Raw genomic sequence first — 27,433 nt, forward strand, 5'->3', positions numbered from 1 at the left:
GTTTAAAAAAAGGACAGGTGCTGAACCTACTGGTCATCCCAGTTTGGGGAGGGGCGGGGAGAAGAGAACAGAACAATGACAACAGATTACTCCAAACAGGTAAATCTCAAAGCTGACTTGTGCATGTAAAGCCAAACCCAGATGGAAAGGTGGGGAGACGGGTGCATGCATGCAAGCTCACAACCTGTTTCTGATCCCCAAGTCTTGGAAACTGTATCTTTGACTACCCCCCTAGCCTCTGCACTTAATAGATACCAATAATGATACCACAACCAAAGAACCACTATGAACAACAAACAATTCAAAATAACTTTATAAACTGTCACATTTCTCCTTTGTACATCCTTTTTGCTGCATACCTCAGTTTTGTAATTGAAAGTCTGCAAACGGTGCTTCTCTGCCTCCACTCCCCCCACCCTCCCTGTTCAGTGAAAGGCAGCTCGTTGAATGCAAAACGACTCGAAACCAGCCTTCAGCACATTATTCACAAGAGCTTCAACATAGTTCAAATCCCCTTCCACCAGTTTCCACCCCCGCCCTTTCAAAATGAAGTTCCTCATTGAGATATTTCAACAGAATGGTAAATGAATGCCATCTCTGGAGCAGTGTTTTCAGGAGTGGATTTAGAAAGGGTAGCACACGCCTGCAACTCCCATAAGATAGAGCGAGTCAAAGTTCATCACAGAACAGGCTAGAAATACTGCGGTTCAAGTATTAAACCAAATTTCTGAGAAACCGCTAAAGAATCCACATTTCTGATAAATAAGAACACAGTGGGAGCAAGTATACATTGCTGTACACTGCATATAAAAGTGTCTGTTTTAAACTGGACAGACAGGTGCAGAGAACAAAAAAGGGGGGCGGGCGGGCGGGCAACCAAAGCCATGAAAATTGATAGTGTTGATCTCCCCAACACACACATACTTTTCTTTGTCCAGCTACTCCACAAGTTGAGTGGGATATGCTGACATTTGGCTCTTGAACTGCAGTCCAATCCACGCCCATCCCTGTGTGAGAATGGGCCGCCCTGCAGGAAGGCCCGACCACGTTCAGTTGCAGAGTGGGGAGGGGTGTCTTGCAACATGCAATTGCATTATCCCTGCTTTCGTCTGCAGAAGAAGAAAATCCTTGGCTAGAAAAGCCTCCACTTGTTTCATCTTTGGGGCTTGGCCTTTCTCAGTTCCCTGTTTCAAGGGGCTCTTCTTCAGGCTCAGCCTTCTTGTGTTTCCTTATATGTTTGTACTTCTCAACATAAGCCTTCACAAGATTAGCCACCTTCACCGGGTTAATTTCACCACTTTTGCTGTGGCAGATCTAGGAACGGTAAAAGGGGATCGAGTTAGTTTCTGTGAACCTAGCATTAAATCACCCTACCTTTTTTGACTTCAAATTCACTACCTGAAAGAGCAGGATAGTCGTGTGCAAGCAGCTAATGTTCAGTTTACAGAGTATGACTTAAATGGGGCTTTTCACAGCCATTTGCCTATGTTTAAAATAAGATACTCCCTCTTGTTACCTTTTGCACCGCCTTCCGAAGAATATCTTTGTATTCCTCCTTAGTGATTTCCCTCTTCTGGTAAAAGGGCTTAATTGCGAGTTTCACTTCTTCCACAGCCCTCTCTTGCATGTGAAGTTTCTTCATGTACTATAAATGACCAAAAAAAAAATCAGTTAACCAAAAAGCTGCCTGCAAATAGGGTTTTCAAACTGAGTTATCAGAGGAGTGGTTTTTAAATTACAGGAGGAAGATATGCTGCTTCCCCTGTGGCAGTCCTAGTTATGTTGAAATGGGGGTGGGGATCAAGTGGGACATGCAGACATTGTATTATTTCAGGCCTCCTCAGGAAGTAGAATAGGTTCAGGGAAAACCTATTAATAAACCACAGTGTTAATTTCCTGAATGCCTTGCTACAAAGTACAGTGACAGTGAATAGCTTAGACCAGGTCTCTTCAACCTTTTCAAATCCAGAACCCGCTTTTAACCAAAACATATACTTGGGGCCAATTTCTTGATCTTCTACCATATATTTGCATGTTCATAGTGCTCCCGTTGCAACCCACCTAGGATTAGGCTAGCTGAACCAGTGGCTTAGGTGTATCTAAGAAGCATCAGGCACATTCATACAGGACAGGTCTATCAACAAAATAGTTTAATGTTTCACCAAAATAATTAAATGTTCAGTGTTGATTTACTTCTAGCAACCAAGGGTTGAGTATAGCTCTCTCCATGAAGCATCTTTTGACTGTTCTGAAAGACTAGAGAGCCTGATGCGGCAGGAGAATTCTTAGATTTTATGGGAGAGATCCTATGCAGTTTGAGGGTTGATGTTGTGCAAGCAGTAGCACAAGAGGTAGTACACAAAGCTTAAATGACACAAAGTAGAAGAGTACAGTACTGTAGTTGCACTAAGACAAGCACTGGACTTGGCTGTTGTGCTATGCTAAGAATGGGGCTCCCACGAGCGCAATGGCTGTTGTGCAAGTGGGCTGCTCCATTTGGGTTTCACCCATGAGTTCAACTTCATCATCTTAGCGAGCCACCCACCTCCACTCACCTCCTCATTTTTTGATTTATCCACAGGGGACTTAGGTGCTTTGACTTTCTCCTCTGTATCTCCTGTGGAAGCTGCCTGAATTCCTGGTTCTGAAGCTGTTGCCAGATTGCCAGGCTCTGGAGTCAATCCTTGTCCCGCCACACAGCTGAGCAGAGGGAGACTCCCCTGCATGATGAACTGGACAGTGGGCTGACTAACAGGCGCATAGGGGGGCAGACTCGAGGGCAGTGGTGCTGTCAGAGGCAGGTTTTGGTTGTAAACCTGAACAGAACAAAACGGAACAGAACAGAAAAGAAAAAGATCACTTCTCATATCACAACATGTTCTCTACTTTTGAATGCCACTGAATACCAGTTGCCAGGAATCACAGGCAAGGACAGTACTGGTGGGGCAAGTCCTACTTTTAGGCTTCCCTGGAGGGCTACTATGAGAACAGGATGCTGGACTCACTGGGACACTGGCCTGATCCATCAGACTATTCTTATGTTCTGAACAAATGAGGGTGGGGATATGATCCATAGGGATTACAAGAACAGCTTTCATTTAAAGGGACACGCATATCACTTTCTGCTAATTCTAAAAGGGAAAAGTTTGCTTTAAATTGTTGTAACCTATCCTGGGATATTAGGGGGAAAGGAGGGTTATAAATTAAGATAATACTGAGCTCACATCAGCCTCACTGGTGAGCAAACAAAAGTATGTTTGTTTGCAGTCTAATAACTGATTTTAAGATATCCAAAGAAAACCCACACATATTTAATAAGCTATTGGAAATTAGAAGTCACAAGCCCATTGCAAAGCAGCAGAACACAGTTTCAATTTTTAAGTAGGGGAATGTCAAAGTCAGAAAAATTATTGCAGTACATGGGCTGAATGAAATGTACTACATGTGGGTTGGGGGGAGGAAGAAGACTGTTCCAAAATGAAGTCAAGTTAGGGGCACAAGTTTACAGATGGAGTGGAATGGCCTCCCATGACACTTGTTTTACGGCGTGGGAACCAACCTGGGAGGAATCTAGATCAGGAAACATAGGCTCAGGAATCATATAATTGGTTGGAGGAGGCTCAGTTAACTGCACCTGATTTAATGTCTGGGTCAAATCCTCCGCTTTCCAGACCCCTTCTTTCGTTCTCTGCTGTTTGCAGAATGGCACCCCTGAAAGATCCCCAGGAAGAAAAGCGTATCAGAACAAAACATCTAGACGATCACAGCAAATAAACACACTTCAAACCATCAAACTTCATGACCTCAGAAGAATTCAGTACAGATGGTTTAACAAGCCTCCCCAACCTCTTAAAATGAGATTTTAGTCTGCAAGCACAAACACGTCTCTAAGTTCCTAGAAATACCTAGCAAAGCTGAATTCATAGCTTAAAGCTCCTTAAAATTGGCACAGACATTTAGTTTATGAACTGTGATCCAGGATGAGCGTGGAAGAGTTATGCTTGTTTATAAGTTAGTTATGTTTTTATAATGCACATACCCATGTTATATTCTTCACACTACACATGTAACAAGTGAAACGGGAGGAATCAAGTCTCTCTGTAAATAACTGTAGCTGTTTTGGAAAGTTTTAGAGAATTCCCTGCAGTACTAAACACTGGTTAAGCACGCATGCATATATGCTAGAGAGAACTCCATGGCTTACTTAACAAAGACAAGCATTGTCCACCATTACATCAGAAATGGAAAACCATAAACTTCCTCTCCAAACCAAGAAAAAATATTGCTTTGGAATTCTGCCTTGTAGGCAAAGAGAAAACCAGTTTTCCAGGTTAGAGGTAATGGCAAACTATGGATTGCCACCAAAAAAAGGCAATGTCAGAGGGCATGAAGCAAGGAGAGAGCATGCAAGGTGAATACTCACTAACACAAGTGCCAAACTATAGCAAAACTGCACCCCTTATTTTTAACATAACCTGAGGCTCTCATTTAGTGGGACCAATCCAACCTTGAACTATGACAAACAAGTACATTCTGTCTCACTTCTAATGAGAAAAGCAGCTCCTATCCCCATGACATTGACTTTTGCCATTTTAAAGATTTACCATGCACTTACTTGATGCTTTGTCTGCAGTCACTGCATCACTTTCTTCCTCTTGAAGATTCCACGTAACTCTTTTCACTGGTGCTTTAGATTTCAATACAGGACCTTGAGCTACTGCTTCCGGTTCATGTTTCTTTACATCAGTGGCCTTCTCACCCAATGTAAGGCCCCCACCTTTAGCCTCTGTTGGCGTTTTGATTTCAGGCAAAACTTTAATTGGCATTGGCTCATCATGCTCCTGTACAAGTTCCTCCTTCACTGGAAGACAGTCTGATAAAAACGGACACACATCATCAATATCTTCTTTTTTAACTTCAATTTCTTCCAATTGCTCACTACTCTGGCTATCAAGTCCTGGTGACTCATAGCCTGCTGCCAATTCCTTCCCAGTGGAAGAATCTATATTGTCAGGTAGCACTCCAGAACTTGCACACTCTGCCTGAGAAGTTATTACAGTTACAAGTTTCTTGCAGATTTGCTCCTTTACAATGGCCTCTTCTAAATCAACTTTCATTGCTATCTCTTTTGGAGGGCTCTCCTGTACAGGCATCAGGTCCAGATGAACATTCAATGATTCTTGTGTTGAATCTTCCAAGTCTTGGGTCCAAGGAGGAGCATGATCAAGAGAACTGCTCAGGTTATCATCTGAGGATTTCTGGCCTTTCTGTTCTTTCTCTTGAAGAGGTAGCAGTGGCACCTCTTTCGGCTTATGCTTCCTTTCTTTGGAGTGTGACCTAGATTGCAGTTGTTTCTCCCTAGACTTAGGCCCTTTGGACTCCCGGGGTCTTGATGGTGAGGATGACCTTGATCTCCTCTTTCGCTTCTCCCGGGATCTAGATCTAGATCTCCTTCTCTCTCGGGACCTTGAGGTTCTCTCCTTCTTGTACCTGTCATGGCTTCGCTCTCTTCTGTGCTTCTTTTTCTTCATTCTCTCAGCACAGTTTGATGGGGAACATTCCCTCCCCCTTTCTCTAGTGGCAGAGTGCTTTTTCTTTTTCCGACTTTCATGCAACTCAAAAGAAGAGTTGCCTGGACTACCAGATCGTGATCTAGATCTCTTGTGTTCTTTTGCCCAGGAGCTTTTTGCCCTTTTGTCTTTCGTCTTATCCTTTGCTTTCTTTTTCTTCAATTGCTCATAACTACTGGAGCAGTCACTTGAGGAATGCCGAGTCTTTGATTTAGTCCTGTGGCTTTTGCTGTATTTTTCTTCAATGGAGCGAGAAGTAGATCTGGAGCTTCTATCTCTTGAACATGTTCTTGATCTAGATCTTGATCGTGTGCTTTTGTAGTCTTTTGTAGCTGCCTTTTTTCTTTTTAATTTGTTCTGGCTTCGAGAACTGGAATTTGATGGGGATCGTGAAAAAGATCGCTTTTCTGTTTGCTCATTTTTGGGTAACATCTGTAGACTGTTTTCTCTTATGGAACTGTCTGCCTCAATTTTCACTCTAGCCTTACCTAGGTCATCTTCAAAAACTACCCTAGGACCATTCTCATCCTCCTCATTTAAGTGCTCTACATCTGTAATGGCAGAGGATGTACAGGGTAGACTTGACAATTCCTCCTCCTCAGCTTTCTCTTGTTCTGTATCGGATACCTGCTCCACAAGCCTCTCCTTTATCATATCGTCATGAGACTCTGTGTTACTTGATGGCACACCTGATGATTCGGCAGCTGATCCAAATACATTTTCCAGTGTGTAAGGGGTAATGCGGCGCACTGTTTGGAATGTCTGGACTTTTGGACTCGCTATGGATATTGTTCTGGTGATATTAGCGAGGGGCAATCTTTCTGGACTGCTATTTGGTGAGCTTGAATCAGAGCCTGTTGGATCAAAAGGATCATATATTTCACTTTTGACTGGTTTAGTCTTTTTCAGCGAAAAGAGGGGCGACGGATTCTCCTTTTGCTGTACTTTATTGTCCACAGGCCGGAAAGTATTGCAAAACCCAGGATTAGACAGTCTGCTGGAATGCCCAGCATTTCCAGGGATGTTGATTTTAAAGCTCTCAAATGATGAGCTTCCAACATTCCCCCTTGAAGCAGGAAAGGTACAACTGGCATGGGCAGCAGTGGAGCCGCCACTTGTGTGCGCTTGTCTCTGAGGAGCACGCGACTTGCTGCTCTCCATTTTACTAGCGCCGACTGGTTGGTTTGTACTCCCTTTGCCAGTCAACTGTGTTATACAGGAGCTGGGAATATCACTGCTTCGGTCACTTGCCGGCTGCAATCCCAAATGTCCACCAGTCGATTCCTTTTTAATCTTTGGTATCCTGGGGAGTTCAGAGATATCAAGCCTTTTAGGAGACAATTTCAGAGGCTGCCGCACAGGTATGGTTTTAGAGACTGAACTCGAGATGTTGGACGATAATGTAGAAGATACAGAAAGAGGAGCCCCGGGCAGTTTAGAGCCTCCATTAAATCTGAATACTTCGCCCAGTTTGGGGCCACATCTATTCAGATTTGCTAAATTCTGAGCCTGAACAGACCTTGGAGTCATTGAGTATTCAAATCTAATGGGAGCCCTTCCAGACGTAAGCTGCAATGGACTCGCTGCTTTGTTTGCTAGGCTTAGTGAAGAAGGGGACAAGGCGCAAGTATTTGAGACAGCAGATTTGGAGTTTGAATTCAGTTGTGAAGAAGCCAAAGATTCAGCAGCAGAGCCACCACTAACTGGAGTCCACTGCTGGGCACTGTCCTCCAAGCCTTCCTCCGCTCTTGAATTGCTTGCTAAATTGTCATGCAGCAATGAGACTGAAAGAGACACGAGAAAAACCCATGAAAGTTTTCCCAATCATTTGCTTGTACTATTCCATACCGACAATAACATCCCATAATTTTAATATGAAGTTAACATGGGACAACAGAATAGGGGTTTTAGCAACTAATTAACACTATGCAAGTGAACTGTCAGCTATGCCAGCTAGCACAACTTCCAGTATGACAGAAAGTATCAACACTTAAAAAATAAAAGGGTGCCAGGATGTTGGTCATTGCACCCTAAGCTCTCTCATACTAATTCAGTATAACCTTTGATCGCCAACATATACTGCTTACCAAATAAAATGTGGGCAATTGGTCTATTTTATGAAATTCAGATTAATGTGATACATTATAGAAAGCACAACAGCAGTACAATGTTAATAATCCTATACTGTTCTCTTCTATTGCCATGCTTTGACAAATAAACAAAATACTGATCGGTACTGATTTTGTAACTCAGTTGGTTAGCGTGTGCTGCTGATAATGCGAAGGTTGCAGGTTCGATCCCCGTAAGGGACAGTTGCATATTCCTGTATTGCAGGAGGTTGGACTAGATAATCCTCAGGGTCCCTTCCAACTCTATGATTCTATGATACCCTATGAATAACTCTGGCTACCAATTCAAGGCATACTATTAAAGGCTGCAACCTGGCATTTGCTTGCCTGCTCCTTGCAAGAATTAGAAAACGCTCGTGTGCATAACACACTAACAAACTTCAGATCAGGCTAACTAAGCATTACCTGCTTTCTTTGCTGTCAACGATCCATCTCTATTAATGACGACATCAGAACCACTCATCATAAGGAGGCTCTGTCCAGTCAGGATGCTCCCCAACAGGTCGGGCACAGGGGCTGGGCCAGCTTCTGGCTCAGGTGCCAAGGCAGGAACTCTCCTCCTATAAATTACACAAGGCATGCCTTTTGATTTCACACTATACTGGTTACATCAGAATGAACAAAGGATCTTTTACATCCTATTAATATAGGTTTGAGACTGTAGCACATCTCCACACACCTGAGGCAGCTACATAGGTTAAAGATGAGCCATCCCTAACCAGTCCTCTTGCTACCAGTGTTTTCAGAAGATATAGCCTACCTTGTGTTGGTGGCATACAAAATAACTACAGCTATTGGGATAAGAAAACAAATGGTCAAGTATTATTTTCTTTATAGAGGGCTGAAAATACTATGAAAAGCCTTCCTATTGGGGGGTGGGCCGGAAACCCAGTAATATGCAGAGTTGTCTGTACTCCACAATCCAATGCAAGGGTAGAAAACCTGCAGAATCTCATTCTCATTTCATTTAATGTTTGCACCCACTTTTCCTTCCAAAAATGAAGCCTGAAGCAGATAATATAATGAAACACATATAATATTGAAACCAAAATAATATAAAAATGAAAAATGCTGCAATAATTGTTTTCAATCCAATACTTGTCCACAGCTGGATAAGCTATGTGAACATTTACCAAGACCAGGACTTGTAAAGGAGGGTGTGGGTGTTCCAATTGGTATTTCTGAAACCCAGAACCTTCAGATAACACAACTACATAACATTTGTAGTGCCATCTTGGCTTTCTGCCTACTACACTTTCATACCAATCTCTGAGTCTGAGACAGCAAGAAAGAACATGGAGCACAATCCAGTCATAAGTTGAGCACTTTCAACTGGAGAACGGAACATGTGGTTAAGAGTACAATCCTCTGCAAGTCTACTCAGAAGTAAGGCCAACTGAGTTCAATGGCATTTACTCTCAGGATAAGAGCGTATAGAAATGGAGCCTAAATCTGCTCCGCCAAAACCCAATGGCCTTAAAATGTTTTAGTCTGCCCCATTCATACCAGTGGGCACTGCAGTTAGTTTGTTTTTTTAAATCATTTTGGTCCTGTGCCAGCATACTTTTGCTGGACAGTCATCCAATCTTGTGCACTGTGTATAAGCAACCTGCTCAGCCTGTATAAGTCTTTACAGCAGCAGCGTCTCTTTGATTTGCTGCAGCCTAACAGATTCTTCCTGCTGCTCTTGAAGCAGTTGCTTTCTTTTTTAAAAAAGCAAAATATAACAGCTTTTAAATATTCAAATGAACACAATAAAAACCCATCTCACCCCCATTTTTATTTAAAGAGATATGAGTAGCAAAGAAATTAAAAAAAGAAAAAAACTCAGTGTATAGAACAAACTTCATTAGTGAAAACAACTCAGCTGACCTCTGCCAAATAAAAGCTGAGTTTTATTCACATCTCTGCTTTGATACTGTGAGCTTGAGCTTTCCGCCTGCCTACTGCAAAACATGGGTGTTACAAAAGAAACCCCAGTATTTTAGGTATCAGTGCCTTTGCACCCAAGAAGTTCACAAAACTCAACCATCTCATTAGAAGGTGCCCCAAAATGACAAAATGGGACTCCAAACCAGAAGATTGGAGGAAAACAATGCAGACATTCCATAAAAAAGAAGTGAGACAAATAAGATGCTCCACTGATGTTTTGGAGTGGCTCCAAAACATGTAACTCTTGTGGAGTCCTAGATCCATAACTCCTTCTGCTTGGCCAACGCCACATTTGAGAGAAAAGCTAGCTGCCTCTACACTCTTACCTGCTTTGCAGCTGAGCTAACAGGCTTCACACCTATTGCAGAACAATTAGCTCTGCCTGCAACTCCACACATACTAACCCTACAAACACTCTCAAATAACACCAATGTTACAGCATAAGCAGAAGGACTTCTAGTCACTCTTGCTTTTCACAGTAAGCATTCTATACTGTACATCACACCTCCCATTATTACTTTTAAAATCAAAGGCATTGTGCAATTGTCAAGAATGCGGAAAGCTAATGAATACTGATCTAAAATATATGGAGTCATTATATGTCATGCATTTAAAATGTGGCAAAGCAGTGTAACTATACCAAGTGTTGCCTGCATACCATGGAAATATGCCCAGCAGGTATCACCAGATCTGGCAGCAATTGTTCATGCTTTAGGATGCACACTGATCTGGAAGCAAGTCCTACTGAACTCAGTGAGGCTAACTTATGCATAAGTTGCATAGGAATTCACAACTGGTCACCTCCAGGTTGGCTTACTGTAATGTGCTTTTTAATGGGGCTGCTTTTGAAGACAGTTCAGACACTTCAGTTTGTCCAGAATACTGTTGCTAGGATGCTGGATGATGCAAGCCAACTGGAGCATACCACTTGCATCTTACACTATCTGCACTGGCTATCAATTCATTAGGATATTTATAAACCACTAAAGAGCCCCGCCCCACAATAATGATATAAAATAAAAACTAAACAGGTAAGAACAAATAAAGCTGTTCTAAACAACAACAAGCTCCTGCCAACCTAGCAGTTCGAAAGCACGTCAAAATGCAAGTAGATAAATAGGAACCGCTACAGCGGGAAGGTAAACGGCGTTTCCGTGTGCTGCTCTGGTTCGCCAGAAGTGGCTTTGTCATGCTGGCCACATGACCTGGAAGCTATACGCCGGCTCCCTCGCAGCTGCCATTGCACCGAAAGGTTTAAGTCTAAGCTGACATGAAACAAAGTTCTGATGCATGAGGTTCTACTAAGTGGGCTCCCATACAGTGCTTTTAAAAAATAATTTTAAAAAGGTGCTGGGACCATGAAGTTGTTATTTAAGTGCTGCACTTTAACATTTTTTTATTGGGGGAGGGGGTAAGGTGCCAATACTACGTACCCTTGAGTATCCCCAGAAATAAAGCACTGCGCATAGATCACCTTAGTCAACAGACAGGTATATAGGGGAGTAAGGTTCTAAACAAACTCGAATCATAGTACATGAAGAATCACTGCTGCCCATATGAATTTTCTAGTAGATCATCTACTGAAGCCCTGCCCTGAACTCTTCTGTCAGGGAGGGGTTTTCTGGGAAAGTGCCAAGAATATACAATGCCCTGCCAAAGGAAATACACCCAGCCTATTACTGCTTTTCAATGAGTAGTGGAGGCATATTGTTCAGCAAGATTTTGTAGGCCCACTTTAAAAAATATTTCCTGACTCTCTTCAATTGAGTTTTTTATTGTTTAGTTTTTAAATCAATGATAGCTATACTGTTTAATATATTGCTTTAAATTTTGTTGTGGTGTTGCCACCATGAACACTTCTTGGAAAGGCAAGATAGATACACAGTACTGCAATAAATAAAAAATATTAATATATTAAGTGTCCAAACTGGAATGGCCATAGCATCAGACATACATCCTGGTGTTCCCCAGGAGCCTTATCCTGAATACACACACAGACACACACCCCTCTTAAGGTAAGCACTGAAAAGGCCAAACTGCTGCAACAAGCTACTTCCCATTTTGGAACTCCAATTTGCTTTTGCCTTACCTGTAATAACTCACCTGGAACTTGCCTTCTTTGGAAGCAAACATTTGGCTGCATTCCTGCTCTTTGGTAGATTCTCCCCTAATTCTCAATGAGCTTTGGCCCTCTTTGGCTCTAGAAAGAACATCTCAGTGATTTCGGCTTACGCTTTGGCTCCTAATAAAAAGGAAGCAGAAAGCTCCCTAAACCTTAAAGCATTTTTTAAAAATTTGACAGGCATGGATCCACAAGACAGAAGCTTCGTTTTTGGTAGTCTCTCGGGGAGAGGAGCAGGAATCCAGTCAAATGACCCTGTTCAAATCCTAAGTAAGGAAAATGATTCTTTTTCCTCTGAGAATACTTAGTATGCAAACCTTGAGCTATCTCTTGGCCTAACCTACCTCACAGGGTCATTGAGATAATAAAATGGGGCCAGGGAGAGAACCACTGAGCAACTTGGTGGTAATGAATTAATAACAACAAAACTAACAAAAGCGAACAGAAATGAAACTGCTTTACATAACTGTCTCAAGAGAGCCCACATAATTTGTGAATCATGAAATATGCCATCCATACACCCCTTCTGATGCGGTGAAGACCCCCCACCACCACCATCATTTATATCGTGAACCAAAACAAACATGTGAACACAAAACAAAACAAAACAGCCACTTCTTATCATGTTTAGTTGTACTCTGAGTCTTCAGCCTCAGGGACAAAGCCAGGCACCAAGTTCCCATGATGCTACCTCCCTCACTTCCTCAAAATCCACCTTTTCAAAATCCCATTCCTCAAGTCTCCATTCCCTATTGGAACCGAGCCCAACTGCATACCCTTCCCCTCTGTACTCCCTGCCTCCATCTACTCCCTTGTACCATATTCTAGCACAACAAACTGTAAGCCCTTTGGGGGCAGGGATTGGTTCCCTCATTCTTTCTAATGCACCATGTAAATTTAATCTTCTTAAAGCAACAACCACAACCGAAAACATCTTTTTCAATGTGATAAAGCAGGGCTGTGACAACCTCCACCCCACCCCCCAAAGAAAACCCTCTAGATTTCCCATGTTGAAAATCCCCCTATATTTGTCCTATTCTGTTTGTTGTCTTCCACTTTTTCTGCTTACTCACACAGGTACTCCTCCTTGCTTGGCAAATCTCCCAGTCGCCCACCCTTTCCCTCCAGTTTGTTTAGGGCTCTCCGCCCTCTGCTCCCAACTGCAAGAGAACCTCCCGGCTCCGACATTCCGCCTCATGCCCCAGTTAAAGGGAAACTGCCTCAAAACGCTCCACTAGCAGGCAGACACCTGATCTGAACAGGGTTCCCAGGTACTCAGCACTGTAGGCAGCAGCAATGTTAGCATGCCAAAGATCAGTAGCCCAGGACTGCATGAACCTGGCGGGCTAAGAGCTCCTTTAAACACATTGCTGAACATGCGGGAACACTGCATGGGTAAGCTTGCTGGGCTTTTTTTTTTTAAGCATGCTTCCAAAATGAGGCCTGAATAAGCAGGGAATGGGGATAAGCATGCAGTAAGGTATTCCTCACACAGGAGGTAAGCTCAATGGAGAGCCTCTCTCTTTAGCCCTCTCCCGTGACGGAAGCAACAAGGATGTCTGCAGTCGGAGATCCTCTCACTGGAATAAGTGACAGCAAGAGACAAGCAAAGATTTCCTTCTCCACTGCTACAAAAAAATCTGGGTGAGCTAACGGTCTAAAGAAGGCATATGGATATGCTATGTGTGAAGAAACAATTAGGCAGACTGTGCTTGTCCCTTTCCTGCTCTCAGCTTCCTCCCTCAAATTTGATGACAATTGATCTCAGGAATATGCTTGCTTAGGATTTCATGGTGGTCAACAGAGATCTCCCGCTCCCCTAATTAGAAAATTTCCCACTAATTTTAGGGGTCTTTCACAAGCTTCCCTAGGAATTCCAGAGTCTTGAGCGACATTTGTATCAAATGTTTCCCTTCCACCTGTCTGTGGAATGAGTGTCAAACTAGTGAGAATGTGTGTATGAGAGAGAGAGAGAGAGAGAGAGAGAGAGAGAGAGAGAGAGAGAGAGAGAGAGAGAGAGAGAGAGAGAGAGAGAGAGAGAGAGAGAATATAGAGTTGTATGGTTGCTATTTATAATTGCTCACTAAGGTGAGAGTCATCACCTTAGTAATTTTAGGAATAGTGACCTATTCAGCAAACTGAGAACAGAAAGGAAAAGATTGTAGCTTCTTCAAGCCAACTACAGCTAAGCCAGGATTTGAACTGTCTTTCTATCTATCGTGGATGCTTTAGCAGAGATTCCTGCATTGCAGGGGTTTGGACTAGATGACCCTCAGGGTCCCTTCCAATTCCACAATCCTATGATTCTCCACATATACACATACCACACACACTAACTATGCTATAGTCTGTAGCACTGATTCATGTGAATCTATGAAGACTGCAGAAAGGGCTTGAGGTTTCAACACAGTGTGCAAAACAGGAGAGACCACAAACTAGAAGAGAACTTTGTGCACCTCACTTCTCTTGCTGCTGCTTGGTATAATAAAGCATCATGTGGTTGGCCTTACCCAGGAAGCCCCATAGCGACTGGTCGAGCGACAGGACGATGTGATCTTAGTGCTGATTGAGAAAGGCCTCTTCTTTTGCTGCTCACAGGTGAGGCTGAATTTACAGGAAGCTCTTCATTACTAAGAGAGAGTAAATTTTGAAGATCACAACCAACTTCCGTCTTATCTGAGCTTTGCCTATTTTCTTAAATGAAATATTCAAACTAAGAAGATCAAATTCTGTCTTCTGATATACTATAAAGGTTTTTGAATTAGCAGGGAAGCAAATGGGTTAAGGAACATATGGAGTAGGCACACTTAAAATATTAGCTTCAAGCTGAATAAACTCTATAATCTAATTTGGATTTAGCCCCATTTTTCTTTTTTCTTGTCTATCACAGAAAAAGACTCCATGTATTTCTGAATTGCAGTTCTTTCTTTTCTTCCCATTTGTCATATTTCATACCTGTTATAAGGATCCAGTTCAAAAGGATCTCCAAACACAGAGAGAGAGGCTGCTCCAATATCTGCTCTCATAAGGCCAAGAGAGGGTTCCATTGGTTTGTACATGGAAGGGATTGAAATGCCACGTACAGGCTTGCCAAGACGAAGGGTTTTTGCAATTCGGGAACGAGAAGTCAGCTCAGTTTTCACCTGGATAGAACAAGGAAGGTTAACTTTATGCTCAGAACAGGATTCCCACCAAACTCTATGAAAACAGAAAACATGACTATGTATCACAGAAATGTGAGGGGTTGCATTCTCTACTCTGCAACCCTCTTAAAGGGTATCATAGAAAGTAAATTAAAACCTTGGCCAGTAGGCCTGGAGATTGTCCTAGTATATGAAATAAATTAATAATTACTCCTAAATAAATAATGCTGTATCACAAGAAAATTGTAACAATGCTCTACTACAAGAAAAGCATAAACAATAGAAAAATTTCTGCATCAGTGAAAAATCCAGGAGCATACTTTTATTTTTTTTTCCTTCCTCCGCCTTGCTCGCCGTTTGCGTCTCTTAATCCAAGTTCCAGCGCTCTTTTTTCCAGCAGATGACTTTGCATGAGGTTTTTTACCTGATGATTTCTTTCTCCTCCCTGTATTAGGTAAAATATAGAAAGATTTTGGAGTTGGAGATCAGCAAATACAGGTTATAACCTGAATCACATCTGTAATCTGCATGCTAAATACAATCCACTTTCAAAAGGAAAAGAAACACGTGTCAGAAACATCACAGCCTAAATTTAAAGAGAGATGCCCTCTTTAAATTATGGAATAAATGGAAATTATTCCAGAGGTGTTCTTTCTCTATTGGCCTCTCATTTTCTGTGGCTTCAACAAATTGGGATTAATTCAGATGGCCCTGCAGACAGTGGTCAGATTCATATGTCATGGAAAGCCATAGTCTAAAACAAACTAGTATTTATCGCGAATAAGCAACATGATTGTGCCCTCTGCTAATTTGCACCTGCTTTGCACCACCTTTTTCTCAAGCTGGGAGAAACAAGCCCCCACACTTGGCTTAGGTTACACAAGAACCGGTGCTTGTGGTTTCTCTCCGACCAAACCATGAGCAGAAGTCAAGGTTTGTTCTTGGCCTACAGCTTATTTAGAGGGTAACCAACCACAAGCACTGGTTTCACATATAAAACTAGGCCAACCACCCTGTGGTCTGTTTCCTATCTCCAGGTGGGCTGAAGGGAAGCAGGCACAACCGAGCAGCATGCATCAGCACACACACTCGCTCACAGTAAACCATAGTTTATTTCAGACTATGGTTTGCTCTTATGTGTGAACAAAGACACTGTAAAGCCACCAGAGGTTACAGACCGTATGAAACTAATGGCTGGTCACTTGAATGCCTGAAGCATGCATGGTGCAAGATCCTCCAACCCTGGCTCATCTGAGGGTCCATAAAGTGGCTAGTTACCTCACCAAAAGAAAATCTGTAAGGTGTTATTATGTCAAAACAAACATCTGAATCAATCCACCAGGTTCAAGTGCAGCTGCCATCTGAATATTCATTAATATGCCACACACTTGGTAGCGGCTCTGTTTTCCCCTAGAGCAGGCATCCCCAAACTCGGCCCTCCAGATGTTTTTTAACTACAATTCCCATCTTCCCCGACCACTGGTCCTGTTAGCTAGGGATCATGGGAGTTGTAGGCTAAAACATCTGGAGGGGCGCAGTTTGGGGATGCCTGCCCTAGAGTTACTGACAGCTACATAGGGCCTGCTGCACCCACATGAACCAGGCCACGCACTTCGATCTTCAGAGAAGGCTCTGCTGCGTGTTCTGCCTTTCTTGGCTGCCTGCTGGTTTTATTGGTGCTGCTCATATTCTGGGCCTTTTGATGGTTGTTTTACGCTTGTCTGTTTTGTTTAGCTGCCATGGAGGCTTCACTGTGGAGGCTAAAAGGAGGCACAGAAATAGTTTACCAATAAATAAATGAAATCCACCGACTGCTTGAGTATTGAAAGAGTTAGTGATGTCATACTGGGGGGGGCAGGGAGACAAAGGTTCAAATCCACTGTGAGCCATGAAGCACACATGGTGATTCCCGGGCCTATCATACAACTTCACCCTAACCTACCTCCCAGACTTATTTGAAGATGAAAGGGTGGAAAGAGAGCTGTGTAAGCCTCATAAAAAAATTAACTAAGAACTATCACCACTGTTCTTAGCAAATTACCTCCTCTTCGTTTATTCTTTGTTGTGGTTCGAGGAGTCAGCGGTCTCTGATATACGGCTGTGCTCAGCCCTGCTGCAACTGCATCAATGGTTTCATCAAGAAGGGAAGACATAAGGTATCTTGGTACATGCTAAAAATCAAGATAGGCAATCATCATTATTGATTTACTACAAAATTAAGAAAGCAGAAAAAGCCCCACCCCCCAAAAAAATTCTTCCTAAATCAAACCATCTCTTTGCTACAATTAGGAGCTTTCTCCACTCAAAATCCTCCCCTCAGAATGTGCAGTACCTGAATTCGCTGTGCAGTTGTTATGCGATTCCTGTTCACTGTTGCCCGCACACGCTCACTCTGACGTGTTCTGGCTATAGCTCGAGTTCGGACACTGGGACGTAGTCGACTGGTGGTAGGGACGACATCAGCTATGAGGGAAGCAACTTCCTCTTCACTCACATGATCTGTTTCTTAAAACAAGATCAGTTGTCAGCTGTGTTTCAACCAGCACCTGAACACCTTTCTAGAGACCTAAATCCAGGCATTCTGCTAAGCCTCCAGAACAAAACTTGCAAGGGTTCTGGGGGAAAAGAAAGCTCCTTAAATCCCTTTGCTTTAGAATTCCCCATGGATAGTGCAATGTTTTCCCTTCCAAGGCAACTACCAGATCCAAACACCAGTTTAGATAAAGAGATGGCTATGGAGCAATTTACTGTTCACCAATGCCAATGCAATAGTGTGGCTAACTCTAGGTGTACCAGGCTTGTAGACTGGACTCCAACATTAGCTGAAGAAGTAGAGAGATCAAAATGTCGTTTTGTTACCGGTTTTTAACACTGGACGAGTGTTCTTTTATTTACAGTAATACTGATTTGATTTCTATGGGAAAATCCTATCTCAATAAAAGTCATGTTGCATAAGCTGTGGGAAAGTCCTGTTTTCTTGAAGAACAGCTCTCTACAATGCAAAGCTCAGCTACTAAAGAAAATACTTGCCAGCATCGACAGACACAGCATTTGTTGGTGCACATGGTGGGCAGAACCATTCATCAACAGGGATCTCACTCAACGGAGGATTAAGGCATTCCATGTGGTATCTTTTAAAAATAAAAAAGCGTAACATATTCTTACAGAGCAAGAGGGTGCAAAGCATGTAATATGTAATTGGCCGTACAAACATCTTTCCCCCCCCTAAGATGATACATGCAGGAGCTTCCTAACAACAGTAGTGCCGGCACTTGTAGAGACATACATAATTCTTTGGAGTGCAAAGGAAGTTCTGCAACTCTTTGAAGCCTCCTCATCCCACAAGCCCAGCTGCTTATACAAATCTTCAATCAAAGCATGGCTCCAAGTACCTCATGGTTCTAGCATAGCACAGCATAGGGCATACATTATGATTGCTCCTGTGGAAGTATCTCCCAAACAAGGCCAACTTATGCCCTATGTTGTATTCATTGACCTTCTCCTATCCTCTTCTTAAAGGCTTAGAGCAGGCACCCCCAAACTGCGGCCCTCCAGATGTTTTAGCCTACAATTCCCATGATCCCTAGCTAACAGGAACAGTGGTCGGGGAAGATGGGAATTGTAGTCCAAAACACCAGGAGGGCCGAAGTTTGGGGATACCTGGCTTAGAGCATTTCCTGCATCTAGGTACATTAAGGACCACCTCCCACTTAGCTTTAAGTAATGGGCACCAAAATAAATAAATAAATCCCTAGAGAAAACAAAGCAAGTTTTCTTTTGAGCCTATGATGACTTAATTTCATTTTTATTTTATAGCATGTAAATATCTGGTGGCTGTTTTCACACCTTAAATTGTTTTATAATTTACTATTGCACACTCTGTTTTTATGGTAGAAGCTGCCTTATCTCAGTGCTGAGGGAAAAAACCACCTACATTTTCAAGTTCTGCCTCAGAAAAATGAAGATCTTCTAGCAACAATGATTTGCTAGCATCCCCCCCCCCCTGCAAAGAGGGGGAAAGGCAGTATACCCATCAAACATGTCAACCTAGCAGGGCAGAGGGGGTGGTGGTGAGAAGAAATTATGCTATATATTTTTGTGTTTTTATATTGTGAACTGCCCTGTGATTTTCAGATGAAGGGTGGTATAGAAAATTAATAAAATAAAATACAGGCAGCATACAAGAGAAAGAAGCAGCTACAGGCCTAATTTACTGTGAAAGCATCAGGGAAATGTAGCACACCCAAGGAGGGTTTTTTTAAGGCAGAAGCTCCTTACCCATGATCACAGCCATCGCACAGCAACAGGCGATCTTCTCGGTCGCTTCGGCCACACACTTCACAAAAGGTTGGGTCCTCCTCCAGATCCTCCTGGGATTTTGCATTCCCAACAGGAATCTGAGCAAAGTTGCACATTTTTAGGAAGTTTTACACTATCGTGTTAATAGCTACACTAAGCATAGCCACTACTGCAAACTCCTGTCAAGTCAGTGCCTGGCCAAGCACCAGTCAACTTCATTATCCGCTTTTGTGCAATGGGACACAACATTCCTGTTCCCCTGAGCTCTCTACATTAAAGCATGCTTCACTGGTATTTCACCTGCAATACAAGCCACAATGTTCTTAGGCTAGGACTAGACCAACCATCCCACAGAAAGCCATCATAAAGAGAGCACATATGGATTGGGCTGTGTATAGAAAGGCCCTTTTACGCATACACATATAAGCCAGATCTCTAAGTGACAGCTGTAGCCTACCCAAAAAACATTACTTCTGAAAATCAATGTTGGAAAAATTGCACATTCCAAAACCACAACCATTCATTCCCATCAACAGTGGGATCAACAGCAATTCCCATCAACAGTGCCATTAATGAAATGTTTCAAAGCTTTAGGATGATACCCAGGAAGGGAAAAATTGATATGAATTCCAAGTTGAAGGAGAAAGCGGACACAAAAAGTTTTACAAAAAATGCATGAAACATGGATTCTGACTTTTAACTTTTCTTATGTCAATGGAAAACCTACTTTCTCCAAGATTTCTCCACCCAGACGCACTCGAACGCAGATAGACTTAAAAAGTATGCGATCCACTGGACAAGAGTTGGCATTCTGCAAAGAGGAGAAGGAGGGGAGTTGTTATTTATTTGGTTTCTTACCTGCCATTTACCATAAAGTATCAGAAAGGGTACAAAAATAAAATATGCAATTATAAAACAATTAAAACAGCTAAAAATGAAAACTAAAAGTAATTAAATTAGTCCATACATAAAACCATTAAAAACAATACTAAGGTAAGGGGACCGCAGCAACCACAATTTTTAGCTAAGGTAAGCCAAAATCTGCCAGATTCTGCCAGAGTAGCAATTTTGGTTTTTATATCACCCAAATAACCAAATTGGAAGCAATTAATATAATTGGTATTATAGAAAAAGATAACAAAGTAATGAACACACGCACTTTTTAAGGTCTACTGGGTTCACATTATTACTGCAAAAACTAAATGAAGGTTGGGCTCTAGTTGTTCAGGATAATACTGTAACTAAAATGCATCATGGTAGATTCTACTGGTCTAGTTCTTCCTTGCCAGTGACTGTAAATCTGCATTACAACTTGATCCCATACAATGAATCTCTACAAAAATCATGAAGTATTTTGCACAGGATGATCCGAAAATTGCCTCAGGTATGGTATTATTTTCATCAGGTCACATCAAATTATACTGTTTATTGCAAAAAAGAAAAAAGAAACAAATTGAGTAAGATAAATTATGCAACAAATCACATTTATCTAAAGAGTTCTTACTTTAGACCACTCGACTATACAATCCAAGCAGAAGTAATGGGCACAGCTTTCAGGCGTTCCAACAGCCTGATCCCTGAATGTGTTGAGGCATATTGGGCAGTTTTCAGCATCTTCATCAGAGGAAGAAAGAAAGCCATTAAGGTGCGGCTTTGCTTTAACCAAATGTGTTGATTGCGTAGCAGCCATTTCCATTTCTTCCTCCTCCTCTTCCTCCTCTGAATCTTACAAAACAATAAAAGAATTGCTTAGTATTTATTTCCACACTAGTGTCATTCAGCTCGTTAAGTAAACGGGTGCTAGCTGGGCGGGAACAGAGGGGAAGCCCTGGGACCGCGCAGGCGTCACCTCCATCGCCGCCTCCACCAGCGGGGATGTGCGTCAAGGGCCCCAGGCTCCCACTGGGTGGTTTGCTGTGGCGGTGGGCGGGCGGTTTGTGTGTGTGTGTGTGTGTGTGTGTGTGAGAGAGAGAGAGAGAGAGAGAGAGAGAGAGAGAGAGAGAGAGAGAGAGAGAGAGAGAGAGAGGCGAGCGGGGCTTCTCCGGGACGCGCTGCCTGCGCGAGCTAAGGGGAAAAGAAGCAGCCGTGAGAGAGGAAAGTTGCGGCTGCGCTTCCCTCCAGTCGAGCGGGGAGTGGCGGCCAGAGCTTGAAGGGCGGGAGGGCAAGGGAGGGAAGGAGGCAGGCAGGAGGTCCGACATGAGGCAACTTCCCCTTCCCCTCAGAGTCGGACTCTCCCCCCAAAAAAACCGTTGCCAATTTCCCTCACAATTTTGTCTCCTTTCCTCTTCGGACACTACTCCCCCTTCTCATAACTCCACCTTTCTTTACTTTTTCTTGAGGGGGGAATCCACAATGGTGCTTTCCATTATGTCCTCTCAACACTGTTCAGGGGAGTGGGGGGTGGGGAGAGCGTGTGTGTGCGTCCAGTCTCTGCGTCCAATCCCTGTGTCCGTGGGGCACATGCGCAGTAGCGCAAACCCAGGGACACAGGGACTGGACGCAGAGACACTTGGACTTTATTATATAGGATAATGCATTTTGGATTGAAGTGCCCTATGATCCTGAAGAGAAACAACATTCAAATAGATTCCTTCATAAGGCTGCATTATTCAGAACAGGCACTCTACAGCGATCCCATCTACTTCCATGATTCAACACCAGTAGGTGCACAGTAGCCCAATGCTATATTAAAATTTCAGTTAACTAGCAGTCATCATATGTATGGCTTGCTTGACAGGAAAAAGCAAAACCCAAATTAAGTCACAATGTTTATCAGGGTATTGCACAGCAAGAGGGAGTGCAGTACAGTGGTTAAAGCAGGTGTAGGGAACCACAGGTTCTCTAGGTCTCTCTATCAGACTTTTGGGGCTCTGCCCAGCACAGCCAATACCCATTCTCTAGGCCACATCTCTCACTGCCCCAGCTCTGCACTCTCCTCTAGTGATTTTACCTGTCCTTGAATTGTGACAATACTTCTCGCCTGGATAAAAGAGTGGCACACAACCACTTGTGCAACACACACCATTGGTATGCAAACCTCGGGAGAAAGCTGCCCACTAGGTAATGTGGCCTTCTGGCTGAAAAGGGTTCCCTGCACCTGGATCAAAATGTTGAGATTGAAGACCAGGTATTCAAATTCCTGCTCACCCACAAAGATGATTTCAGTCTAGGTTGTTATAACCGTTCCGCTCACATAGAGCATGAATGCCGCTTGAGATCTTTGAAAGAATGGAGAGATAAATATGCTAATGACAGTTTACATTCTATCTCATCTCATCTCATGTGTGGACCATGGTCCAACAAGCTATGTCCAATTAAATAGCTGCTGGAGACAACTTCACTCCATAAAATAGTAATGAGCATAACACTGAGCTGTTTTTTTATCATCACCTTCTAGATCTTCATCTTCACCTTCTTCATCCTCTTCACCTCCATCTTCATCAGTATCACCTTCCTCCTCACTGCCCGTGTCATCAGAGTCCCCACTATTTCCATCGCTGCTTTCTTTTGAACAAGAGGAACATAAGAGGGGCAGGGAAGGGAAGAACATGAGTGCTCAGGGCCAACTATCATGTAAGGCAAAGAAAAAGCAAAGTCTTTACAAAAAAATCCAACCACCCATTAACATGTAGTACTGGTGGTATTTCCCCCTCCATGGTTGTGTGTACCATTCCATATATCGGAAGTGTTGATCTCTTGCCAACATGAAGTAACTACATCTCCACCACCAGGGAGGGACTCATGAAGATAATCATAGGCAGTGGTTGTGACCATTCTCCCTTATAGGAGTTTGTATTAGGAGCTTTCCAAGACCATTGGTATTTAGTTTCTGTTTGCATATTACATATGTACACACAAAACTGTATAATCAGTACATCTATACACAAACATGGCATTGGTATCAGAAACAAAATGATTTATGTTTAGTTTCCAACCAGAAAAGAATAGATTTCTAGTTCTCATGGCTAAAAATGTGTGTGCAGTGAGCTTCGAAAACTCAGAAACAAAAAGGAAGGGTGTGAGCAGGACTTCAAGCAAACAGGGACTGAAGCGTCATTGGCTGCATGTTGTTTATCATTCCTCCACCATGAATAGCCGAAACAAAATAAAATTAGGCCAAACAAAGTGCGTAACATTAAAAAATTCACATAGTTATTTTTATCAGGGTATTTGGTTTTCTAAGGCAAAAAAGGATAGTTGTTGTTCTCTTACTTCCTCTGCTAAGAAAACCCAATAGATGTATTGCACCACACACTAACATGCATGAGAGTTTTAAAGGCTAATGCTTGCAATTGCATTTGGCTGTGTAGGGAATTCTAGCCATCAGTGTTAGCTAAATAAGGAACCATGTACAGTACAGTATATGAAGCTTCAGATTGCTAAACATAAGAAAAGCTGGTATGATGTAAACAGCCTTCCCCAAATTGGCACCTTGTTGCTAGAGTACAAATCCCACTCTCCCTGACCAATGGACATGCTGACTGAGACTGATGGGAGCTGCAGTCCAGAACATATGGAGGGTCTCAGGTTAGGGAAGGCAGATGGTTTCTAAAAAAGACCACCAAGTTGCTTTCTGTAGAAATGTCTTAACGTTTATAGAGTAAAACTGCCAACCTTACTCACATCCAAGCTTTGAAGTGACTAGGAAATAAATTATGCCTATACCTAGAGGTGTACAGTTGTGAAGCCATGAAGAATATCTCCAAACACAAACCACAGACCAGTTTTCTCTTGCAAATGCCTTAAGGTTCAGAAGCTCCAGCAGTTTTAAGAATAAGGCTCTGACTAGTTTCAGTTACCTGCGTCGCTGATGAGCAGTGCAGTCGTTCTTTTGACTTTGCCTACTGCAGCATGCTTGTTAATGAGCTCGTCCTGACTGTCATCGTCCATTGCAGGGCATCTGGAATTGGCTCCCTAACAAGAAACAAGATTCAAATTGAAGGCAAACTTTTGAAAATGACACAAAATGCTGAATACATTGTTTTTGGCTTTGTACATGCAACTTGAACCATGTCTTTCTCTGGGTTACATACTGATTTTTTTTCTTATTAGGGAATATTTAAGTTACAAACTAAGAGGCAATTAAACATCTTTTGCAGGAGATGTGGGTACACATGTTAAGAGTTTGGTGGGCAACAGTAATAATCTGTATATACTTTTGTGTGACATCATTTCCATAGTGATAGAATGACAGGTGTCAAGATAAAAAGGTAAAGGGACCCCTGACCGTTCGGTCCAGTTGCGGACGACTCTGGGGTTGTGGCGCTCATCTCGCTTTATTGGCCGAGGTGGTGGGTGTCTAAAAGACAGTGAGCAAGGCAGGTCCAGTTTCACCTTGTATGTGACCAAGTCAGTCTTCTTCCACTGATTATTAAAACACTTTTCAGACAACTGCACACCCATAATGTTTTCACCACATATCAACAAGTAGAAGGCAAGTCATATTTCCTAACAGGAATGGAGAACCAGTTAGGCAATAAAATTATTTTTCCAAGAAAGTCACCTGTCCCACAATTGACCATCCCTGCCCCACAATTAAATTGGATTTGAAAACAAATTGATTCTGCCATGCTATCTGAGAGCAAGCCTGGACTTCCAAGTCATGTTTTATCTGCATCTAGGGAAATTCCAATTGCATAGAAATGTTGTGCTAATACTTAGAAATATAGGAGATTTATTAAGCTATAATTAATTTATTTAGTAGGTGCTAATAAATATGAAATAATTTTTCCCACTACTGGAATAAAGCAAGCAGTGCTGAATTTTTGAGGGCTTCAGACATGACAAACTCAGTCTAGGACAGCTATGAGGATCAGTTCTGTTGGTACAAGAGTCAGTTTTGTAGAGTTTGGAAACATCCTTTGTTCCTTTATTGATACTGAGTTTCAACTGGGTTGGACCTCAGCCTAACCCTATATCCAAGACTCCATTAACAGGTTGGAACATCTTAACTATATGAATTGGGGCATGGGTATCTGATGGACCACCTACTTCCACATGAACTTGTCCACTTGCACAAGCCCAATAGCACCTGCCTCCAGAGGTCAGATGGGTTGCAGACAGAGGCAGCATTTTCTGTTATGGCACCCCATTCATGTAGTGGTCATCAGTTATGGCATGTCACTAATGGAATGCTATCCCTCTGGTCTGGCACTTGCACTTGTATCTTTTCCAGTGCCAGGCAGACGTTTTTCTTCACCTTTCTTTAAAATAATAATAAAGATTGCCTGAATTAGATTTCACCCTACTGTGCTGAGTTGTTGGTGGTTTTTTAACCACTATTTTGCTATTTTATTGTTTTAACATATCTGGGGGTAGCAGTGCTGAAGGGTAAGATTCGTAAAAGTCCTCCAAGCAAACAAAATACATACTTTAAGCCTGACTAGTCAGCAAACAGTGGTATCAGTCCTTCCCATCTTACCTTTTCCCTCATAGGAGTGGCAAATCAAGTACACACCAATAAAGCAAAATAAATACAGAAAACAAGTCTTTGGCAAGAATGTCGTCAGGTGCAACGCAAGACTGTTGCACCAGGCGGAAATGGGCCAGTCATTTTTGAATTCTAGTACTTATACCTGGGATGGGGAGGGAGGGGGCGCTCCTCAAGGCAAATCTTTAAAAATGTAGTAGAAACACTGACAACTGGGAAACACTGGCCTGAGAACGCTCCACTTGGAGAACTGCCTTTACCAAAGGTGTCATGGGCTTTGAAGACACTTGAACTCAGGACGCAAGGGAGAAACGTGCTAAGAGGAAGGTACGCTTGGCAAATCCACACCGTGATCAACTCCCGCCTGGAAACCAATGTCCCCACTATGAAAGTATGTGTGGATCCAGAATTGGCCTCCACGGTCACTTACGGACGCATTGTTAAAACCGTGTTTATGGAAGACAATCTTACTCGGCTACGAGTGATCGCCAAAGAAGGACAGCTCCCACCATCCCAGACCACGGGGCCACTGGGAGTCCAGTAACAACTGGAAGGCCGCCGGCTCCCCACCCTTGACACAGGGCACCCACCGGACTGGGAAAACAGGAAAGTGGAACGCAATCTTAAAATAAGAGAAGGAAATGCGAAATTCTCCAGCGAGCAGCCTAGCGCAGCCGCCTTCCTCGCCCGTCGCTGACGGGCAGGGGAATGCATCTGAAGGACCACCATGCTGGAGATGCCCCCCCCCCTCACCTGCCAGGAGGAGACCCCACAAGGCTATGTAGACCGGAACAGGAGAAGAATGCGCTGCTTTTTTTCCACCCCCTTTTCCCACAAAGGAATGCAAAGCGGGGCGGGGTGGGGGGTGTTGAGGCAGACACCGCGTCGCAAAGCAGGACCGCTGGGAAGGCCGAGAACGCCTCCGGAGCCGACCCGGAAGGGAACGCGCAGATGTTCCGGGTTTCCTGACGCGGCAGGCGGCAAGAAGGGCTGTTCCATTTCTATGCAAAATGCGGGGGGGGGAGGAGAGAGAGCAAAGGCAGAAGAGGAGAAGTAGAGCGGAAGCCCCACGGAGCCGCGACGCAGTGTGAGCTCCCGGATTCTGCTCGAGGGTAGTGGCTGCGATTGGGCGGCGCGATTTTGCGACACAGCGAAACGGTGGGCGCAAAGCGGGCTCGCTGCCTGCGAAACTGACGGCCCTGCTCATCGTTTTATCTCTGGTCTCGGGAAAGACCCTTGTTGACTTGAGATTCTGGCTTGGGACCTTCTCAACCTGGGCACTTTTGCGTTGATTGGTTGATCTAATCTATGTACCGCCTTTCATCCGAAGATCACAGGGCGGCTCACAACATAAAAAATACACAGTGAAAATGCGTGCAAAACATTTTCTCTCTCGCAGAGGTGTCGCCTCCTAAACTATTAATTACTGAACAGAGGAGGAACTAGAGGGGCCCCCATCTTACGAAAGAAACAATGCAAAGCAACTCCTCCGCTAGTCAGGAGATGGCCCTTTGCACGAGCTCCAGGGTGCTCTTTCGCCGCGCCTTCTGTGGCGACCCAGCGCCTGCACCTTGGGCAGCCCGATTCTGTGCCTATTGGGTCAGAGGTCGAGGTCAATGGGATTTACAGATGCGGGCTTTCTCTGGTAGCACTTGAAAGGGGTGGGGTCCCTTTTGGCGACTGCAACTTGTCATGCAGGGAAAAGGTTCGCCTGCCAAAACTCCCTCTTGAAGGAGGTGACAAATGCCGAGGTGCGGGTGGCAAATGCCGAGGTGCGGGAGCTCTTCATGCCACCCCCTCCCTCCAAC

General features: G+C 43.4%; 1 protein-coding gene across 6 annotated transcripts; it reads right to left on the minus strand.

Annotated features, from left to right (window-relative positions):
• Positions 1-295: 295 nt before the first annotated feature.
• Positions 296-26,573, minus strand: PHRF1 (PHD and ring finger domains 1). Of its 6 annotated transcripts, none has more exons than XM_035122389.2 (18): positions 26,379-26,573; positions 23,995-24,109; positions 22,586-22,699; positions 20,700-20,920; positions 19,923-20,006; positions 19,175-19,293; positions 17,927-18,027; positions 17,229-17,401; positions 16,938-17,067; positions 15,217-15,341; positions 14,709-14,896; positions 14,264-14,383; positions 8,105-8,259; positions 4,616-7,354; positions 3,635-3,711; positions 2,556-2,816; positions 1,517-1,645; positions 296-1,314 (listed from the first exon to the last, which is right to left on the minus strand). In XM_035122389.2, the coding sequence occupies exons 2-18, from the start codon at positions 24,083-24,085 to the stop codon at positions 1,177-1,179; spliced, it is 4,965 nt and encodes a 1,654-aa protein (XP_034978280.2). In that variant the 5' UTR covers positions 24,086-24,109; positions 26,379-26,573; the 3' UTR covers positions 296-1,176. The 6 variants fall into 6 exon arrangements, with proteins under 6 accessions (XP_034978280.2, XP_034978272.2, XP_034978262.2 ...); XM_035122381.2 differs by lacking the exon at positions 26,379-26,573 and adding an exon at positions 25,617-26,357; XM_035122371.2 differs by lacking the exon at positions 26,379-26,573 and adding an exon at positions 25,187-25,607 and having other exon boundaries at positions 20,700-20,914.
• Between the last annotated feature and the right edge of the window lie 860 nt (positions 26,574-27,433).

This window comes from Zootoca vivipara, chromosome 1 (genome assembly GCF_963506605.1).
Source record: "Zootoca vivipara chromosome 1, rZooViv1.1, whole genome shotgun sequence".
Lineage (NCBI taxonomy): Eukaryota > Metazoa > Chordata > Lepidosauria > Squamata > Lacertidae > Zootoca > Zootoca vivipara.

Excerpts from the sequence above, each read along its gene's own strand:
- PHRF1 (XM_035122351.2), bottom strand. The coding sequence starts at position 25,267 with ATGCTGCCTCTGTCTGCAACCCATCTGACCTCTGGAGGCAGGTGCTAT. Across the intron at positions 22,700-23,994 it reads ACTGCTCATCAGCGACGCAG|AAAGCAGCGATGGAAATAGT; the intron begins GTAACTGAAACT and ends CTTGTTCAAAAG. Across the intron at positions 17,068-17,228 it reads CAACTGCACAGCGAATTCAG|CATGTACCAAGATACCTTAT; the intron begins GTACTGCACATT and ends CTTGATTTTTAG.